This window comes from Pocillopora damicornis, chromosome 1 (assembly GCF_964200805.1).
Source record: "Pocillopora damicornis chromosome 1, jaPocDami1.2, whole genome shotgun sequence".
Taxonomy (NCBI): domain Eukaryota; kingdom Metazoa; phylum Cnidaria; class Anthozoa; order Scleractinia; family Pocilloporidae; genus Pocillopora; species Pocillopora damicornis.
Window position 1 is genome coordinate 21,084,982 of NC_142670.1, and position 7,500 is coordinate 21,092,481.

At 40.5% G+C, this 7,500-nt stretch overlaps 1 protein-coding gene, 1 long non-coding RNA gene and 1 pseudogene across 4 annotated transcripts in view; 2 read left to right on the forward strand and 1 right to left on the reverse strand.

Annotated features, from left to right (window-relative positions):
• The window catches only part of LOC149052737 (uncharacterized), a 2,373-nt gene extending 967 nt beyond the window's left edge, over window positions 1-1,406 (forward strand). Inside the window, exon 2 of the mRNA XM_089204925.1 lies at window positions 39-1,406. Coding sequence (XP_089061051.1) covers window positions 194-559 — 366 coding nt within the window. The 5' untranslated portion in view covers window positions 39-193 and the 3' untranslated portion in view covers window positions 560-1,406. The remainder of the gene's footprint in view (window positions 1-38) is intronic.
• LOC149052735 (uncharacterized) overlaps window positions 1-7,500 on the reverse strand; it is a 36,432-nt gene that overhangs the window by 10,715 nt on the left and 18,217 nt on the right. For 2 of the 3 annotated variants that reach the window (XR_016186164.1, XR_016186159.1), the window contains one exon: window positions 3,870-4,537. The exons of the other annotated variant lie outside the window; for it this stretch is intronic. This is a non-coding gene — a long non-coding RNA (uncharacterized LOC149052735). Of the gene's footprint in view, window positions 1-3,869; window positions 4,538-7,500 lie in introns of those variants that run through there. 3 annotated transcript variants of the gene reach the window in all.
• LOC149052738 (uncharacterized) lies at window positions 5,576-6,303 on the forward strand (annotated as a pseudogene).

Genomic DNA, 7,500 nt, shown 5'->3' on the forward strand with positions numbered 1-7,500 from the left:
AACCACATGTTAACTGATTTTCATTTTATTATCGCCAGGAGTTCAAATTATGAGAAAATTTATCAGAGAGAAAGAGTTGAAGAGAGCAATATTTCCAGGAGGCATGGAAGAGTTCTAGCAGCTTTTGGATTGTGAAGGCAAGCAAAAGAGAGCTCTACTAGAAGCAAGTGTCTGTTTCCAGCAGTTCTGCAACATGGTTGAATCTGAAACTGGCAGTCCAGTTAATGTTAACCTTAGTAAAACTGAGACTCAAGTACCACTACCACCAATCAAAAAGGATGCAATCGAAAGTGATGATGTGAGGAGACTACAGAAGACTTGCGAGGCCATGTATGCTGGTTGTAGAATCATCCATGTTTCCAGCTTCTGTGATAAGTTCAAGCACCTTTTATACAAAGGATACCGTTGTACAGCAGACTCAGCTTGTAACCAACAGCCTTCAACAGTTATCACACAGTGGTTTGATGACTCTAGTAGACCTGCTGTCATCAGGGACTTTCTGCAACATGATGTTATCAAAATGGATAATGGAAAATCTCAAAAGATCCCCACCTTCTAGCATTAGTTGAATGGTATGCTAGGCATCCTCAGTGTAACAGGTATTCAAAACCTGTAGAGATTTGGGCGAATAATTTCGAGTCAGTTATTCCAGAACATACCTTTTATGTGCCAGTGGGAAGATTCCAGTCTAGCTGTGTCAGTTAAATATCAAGTTCCACATCTGCGCCATCAACAAGAAAAAGTTCATGAAATAATACCATTACCAAACTCAGTTAGAGTCTAGCATTATGGAGCTTTAATTTATGGAAAGGAAAACAGATCACAGAAATGGATTTGGTGTTGGTACTTTCTCAATGAACATCTGGACATGACTGAATCCAAAACTGAGTCTCAAGATACATTTTCGTTTCTAGATATTTACATTCTGAAACATTTTCCTAAGTTTGATCATGATAAGCTGAATTAGTTGACAACAACGATTATTTTGGTTTCAGACTGAAATACATCAGTGATCACATAACATGACATGTTAGATTAATAAGAATATTGTATTTAGATTTTTATGTACTGTCACAATTCAGTCCATTTGCAATTAATGTAATTTGATTATGCTATTGCCAAAAGTGGTTTGCACAAGTAGTTCTTTCACATAGCAATAGGTACCAAATGTATTGTGTGATCTCGTACAACAGTTAGTGTATGAGAAGTTATGACCTCTCATGAAATAGCTGTAGTTATTTATTTTTGCGCAATAAAATATTGAACCTTTAGTGTGGTTCTTTAAGAGAAACCCAAAATATTGCTGTCAGTGTTTCATATCATTTTTTTATTAGTTTTTAAATGTTACATGTATTACAATCCAGTGGCTGACTGTTGGCCAAATTGCAATTTATGCAACAACAATAACAACAACAACAAATTTATCGAGGTATTTCCTAACAATACATGGCATTGCCTATTAGTTGAGCTGAAGAAAATACAATAAAGCTCGAATCATTTTACAAGAAAAGTTTCCAGAAATTGTTAGTAATTAAGTATCTTTAACATGCTATGTTTAATAGATGAGCCATTAGGTTGTGCTAAAACTTCTGGTCCTTACTTTTTATTGGCTTTGATAGCTGGGTTGTTGCCTCTTGTCATATATCACATGCCGTGAAGGATAAGATTGCCATCAGCAAAGCAACTGTTGCAAATTATGTTCCAACTTTAATGTTCAAAACGTTAAAAAAATGGAAAGACTGAAAAAAAACCTAATAAGTTTAGAATTACCAAATCGGATCGACTGGCCCAAAGTTTCCTTTTACATGAAATAACCGTCTTTTTGAAAACAGAAGCTATACTTAACTTTAGTTTTAACACTGAATGCGAACGTGTAACAGTATAGGCGCGTACAGGTACCCCGCCTTAAGCAATAGGTAAAGGTGCGAGAAGATACTGAAAAAAATACATTCACGCGAACGCGATAAGCCCGGAGAAGCAAAGGGAGGTGAAGATGCATGTGCGTAAATTGATGATCTCCATAACGTAAACTTTTCAAAAAACCTTGGTACTTGAGAATGGAAAGGGCTTTGAGACCCACGACTGACGACACGAATTACCGAAGGATAAAGAGCTGATAGTGAGAGATCGCTAGAGATGTACGACTGAACAGTCGGCCATATGTTTTCCACGCCTTTTTATCGGGTCAGCCAAAGGCTGGAACCGGTTATAGAATGCTGTCTGTTCCTTTCGTTTTTTCAATGTCTCGTTTCCTGGGCCCCGCTTCCCGCTGTGACAAAATCGTTGTCATAGCAATTCAAAATCGGACGACTCCTTAAGAGCATACAAGACACACCGGTGAGCCAATTCCATTATAGTAGTTTAAAACAAGAACCCGCTCCACGAATGCATATCAATTTACCTAAAATAAACATAAAATCATTCGGAGGAGACCCACTTCAATGGCTCACATTCTGGGACAGCTTTAGCGCAGCTATCGATAAAAATCACAGACTAAGCGATATTGAAAAAATGAATTACTTAAATGGAATGCTTAAGGGAGAAGCGGCGCGCGCTATCTCTGGACTGCCACTGACTGAAGAAAATTACAAAATAGCAATTGAGCTATTACAGGAGCGCTTTGGCAAACCACAAATTTTGACGAACGCTTACATGGAGTCCTTATCCTAGATCGATGCGCCACCAGCTGACACCAAAAATCTCAGTACGTTTTACGACACCTGCGAGGCAAACATTCACGGTTTAGAGGCACTTAGAGTAAAAACAGAAACTTATGGAAGCTTATTGATTCCCATTCTTCTAAAGAAAATACCCGAAGAAATTCGGTACTCAATATTCAGAGGTGACCCTTCAGCGGACAGTTCCCTAGACAGATTGAGAATCACCATGTGACAGGAAATCGAAACTCGCGAGAAGGGCCATATCTCCTCTCCAAAATCAACCACAGAGGACGAAGTGCTTGTGCCAACAGCTGGTGCGCTACTAACCGGTACACAACAACAACGACACGGAACTTACAATGGCAAACAAAAGACACCTAGGCCTTGCACGTACTGTGCAGGAACACTGACCTGAAAAGTGCGACAAGATTAAAACAGTAGAGGAACAACAATCCCTACTTCAGCGCCAACAGTGCTGCCTTAACTGTCTTGGTCTCAACCACACAAAAATCCAATGTTTCTCAAAGGGGCGATGTATGAAATGTAAGAAAAAACACCACACTTCAATTTGTGATGAAAACCAAGAATATGCAACCCAAAGCGCTTCTAGTCAAATAAAGGATGACAAAGGGCCGAAGAATGATCAACTATCAGTGGATTCCATGTTGAAGAACAGAACCCACATGGGAGCAACGCATGTACTCCCTTCTAAAGCTCATAACCTGATGCAATCCGCCGTTACGAAAATAAGTGGAAACAATAAAAAGTACTATCAAGTTCGCATCCTATTTGACACAGGATCACAAAGAACCTTTATCACTCAGGAGATGAAACACAAACTTAAGTTAGGAACAATGGGAAGCGAACTGTTAGATATGACAGCATTCGGTACACTTCAAGGCAATAGAAAAACATACGACCTTGTGGCATTGAAATTGTCAACAGAAGTAGAAAATATCAAAATAAATGCCCTAGTAACTCCAGTTATTTGTCCACCACTATCGGCAAAGGTGAAAAATTTACAGATACTGCCGGAATTACAAGGACTTAAATTTGCTGATCCTTCACATGCATCAGAAAATCTTAAAGTAGACATCATTATTGGAAATGACTATTACGGTCAACTGATCACCGGAAAAGTAATTAAAACCCAAAACAAAGCCTTAATCGCTATGGAAAGCAAATTTGGATGGCTTCTCCACCGCTTCCGCCTCTTCTTTTACTTTAATGGAAAGAAGCACTTCACAATGTACGGGAACTTCCTGAGTTAAAATGTTCCCACTGGATTACTTTCTCCTTGTTAACAACTGCATGCTGACTTAAACTGTTTGTGAAACAATCAGATCTGCAGTTTAAAGTCCAAGTGGAAAAGAAATCACATGTTAGCAAGGTAATTGACTTGACTTTTTCTGGGTTGATAACTGCCAGGAGCATCCATTATTTGTCATCACTTACATGGTATTGGAAAGATTATTACATCTCAGGCATACCTGAATTTGCAAAGGTGATGCCAAGAAGCAGACCCCTGTATATAAATATATATTTACGTTTGAATAATAGCTCTTAGATACCAGCTTGTGATTCTACTGAGGCAGATACACTTTACCAACTCAGGCTATTCCTAGCAAGCTTAACAGCCAATTTGTCACACATTTATAACTCAATAGCAAGCAGGCAGTGGAATGAGCAAGGATCAAGGGTAAGGGGTACACTTCTCTCAAACAGCATAAGCCAATGAAATCCATCAAATGTCTAATGAAAGGGTGGTATAGAGCTGATAGTTATTCAGGATACTAATATAACTTTGACATTGACACTGGACATCATCTTATCAGTGTGGAGAAGGGTTAATTTACTCTTCTGTTAGTTGCCTCTGCCTGAAAAGTAGTAAAAAGACAAAATACCTCAAAAAATTTAAATCATTTAAAACCAAAAGTAACTAAATAAAGCTAAATAAGAGAAGAGATATTGTCAATTAGATTATCACTTTAAGTCTTTGAATACTTTTGATGTAGTTCTTAAAATTTAATTAGCGACAAATAGCAAACTGACGTACAACTTGTCACATAATGGTTGTGTCACCATGTGGAGGCCCCTAAGCCAAGGATGTAAACAGTGTAAGCCTCACAACCAAATGTACCAGACTTTTTTTGGAATATCAAGCACAGTTATTGCCAAGCTTAAGCCTGAATGTTAGACTAAGTGAGGATAACTTCCTGCAAAAGTGCCCACATGGCAAGAAACAGAATTAAAACAGATCTTTGACAGAGGTGGTGGAAGTGATACATTAAAATTAGGACTGTGTGAGGCAGTTTCTTATTTCAATATTGGTACAGTTGCTTTTTTAAGCTTTTCCAAGCCCTTGACATTCCTCCTTGCAAATATACTGAAGAGGGTTACAGACCTCAAGGTCTACTCAGTGTAGATGCTGCACAACATAAAAGTACCAAGAAGAGATTAAAAGTGATCAGGTCTTGTAACGATGTTAATTTATGCATGTTAAGTTAATTTATACAGTTTAGTTTACATCCAGGATCCGGTATGTTTGCGCGCTTCTTCGCTTGTTGATGTACACTCGGCTTACAAGATTAAAACGTTGTGTTTTAGTGCTCTGGTGTTCCGTCATCCATCTTAGCGAATACGTTACATGGTGTCAGAAGTGGAAACTAGTTTCTGCAATTGGTGCTGTCGAGGGATTATCGCTCAGTGAACTGGAAAGTGTTCTGGAGAGAGATTTGTTCGCACGCACGTAGTCGACTAACTCTGATCTGCGAACTGATACTGCCATGTTTGGCGCTTGCCATTTATAACCTTCTTCACAACAAATAGCGGAAGACAACGGTGACTGGAATCGTTTTGTGTTTTCGAAAGGAAATCTCTGCTGAAGGAATCTAGCTAACTTCAAATTATTCAGTATGCCACCGAAACCCGAAGATAGCGGCGCGTCTGTGCAAGTACAAGAAGCCGTCGCACAACCAAATCTGGTACAAATCCTGATAAACAACCCAGTGCCCTCAAAGTAAGAGCTCACAGGAAACTTGGCCACGAACTGGAAGAAATTCCACCGTGATTGGAACAACTACGAAATAGCTGCACATCTAAAAGACCCTGAACACCCTGCTGTAAATAAATCGCTGAGAACTGCCACACTGCTAACCTGTATTGGCTCAGATGCTATAGATGTGTACGAAGGCTTAGAATTCGAGACTGAAGACGATAAGAAGGACATTGATATTGTTCTCCAAAAGCTACAGCGTTATTGTATCGGAGAGACAAACGAAATCTACGAGAGATACTGATTTAACAAGAGAGACCAAGAACCAAACGAGTCTCTGGATGCTTACGTCACGGCCTTGCCCACGTTGGCGAAGACGTGTAACTTCGGAGTGTTAGAGAACAGTCTAATTAGAGACAGGATTGTCATCGGAGTAAGAGACAATCAAGCTCGCAAGAAGCTCCTACAAGTCTCCAAACTCACATTGAAGGAATGCATTGATATCTGTAGATCCTATGAGACCTCAAGCCAACAACTGAAAGAAATTAATCAGGAGGAAGTCAGTGCCATTAGTCAGTCTCATGAAAAGAAACCTAGAGAAATTCGCTGCAAGTTCTGCGCCAAAACGCATGTCTAGAACAAGCTTAAATGTCCTGCATGGGGGAAGACTTGCTCTAATTGTGGCATTCCAAACCACTTTGCGGTGGCCTGCAAAAACAAACCGCCTCCACCCAGTTCGGCCACATCCTCTAAACCTCCCACACCGAGACATGTCCGCAAGCCAGTACATGCAGTGGAGGATTCTGACTTTGACGAATATGTCGCCTTTGTTGATGTCAAGGAGCAAGTCTGTGCGGTGGACAATCCTGATCGTAAAGACAAACTGCTTGCGGTAATGCTATTAAATGGTCATAGAGTCCCATTCCAACTGGACACTGGTGCAACAGTGAACATCTTACCGGAAGAGTCTTTTAAAGAAGTATATGGCGAAGGCAGCCTATCCCTGCTGGACAATGCGGACGTAACTCTTGTTATGTACAACAAAACTGAGGAGAAGCCGATTGGCAAGAAACGTGTCCAAGTTGTGAATCCCAGAAATGGAAGAAAATACAGTGTGGAATTTGGAGTTGTAAAAGGAAAAGGCAATCCTCTGCTTGGCTTACGAGCCAGTGAGCAAATGAAACTCATCTCTGTGGTCCAACAAAACATCATGTCTATTCAGTCTGAAGAGCCTTCGCAGAGCAAAACACCACTTACAGCAGAATCTATCCTCAAAGAACAAGCTGATGTATTCAGGGGAGAAGGAAAGTTAGAAGGTGATCTCCAACTTGAAATTGACCCGAACGTACCGCCAGTTCAACTCCCAACAAGAAAGGTGCCAATTGCCATTAAAGAAAAGCTAAAAGAGGAACTGGATCGTTTGGAAGGCCTTAACATCATCACACCAGTAAATGTTCCAACCTCCTGGATATCAGCAACTGTAGTCACTTTGAAGAAAAATGGCAATGTCCGACTGTGTGTGGACCCCAAACCACTTAACCAAGCCCTTAAACGCAATCACTACCCGCTGCCGACAATCGAAGATGTCCTTCCTGAGCTCTCAAATGCGAGGTGCTTTACTGTGTTAGATGCCCAAAATGGGTTCTGGCCCGTGTCCTTGGACGAGGAGAGCAGCCACGCAACCACATTTGGTACTCCGTGGGGAAGATACAGATGGCTCCGAATGCCATTCGGCATCTCACCAAACCCTGAAGAATTCCAGCGAAGACTGGATCAGGCATTAGCAGGACTGAAAGCGATCGCTGATGACATCCTCGTATTTGGATGCGGAGCTGATGATGATGA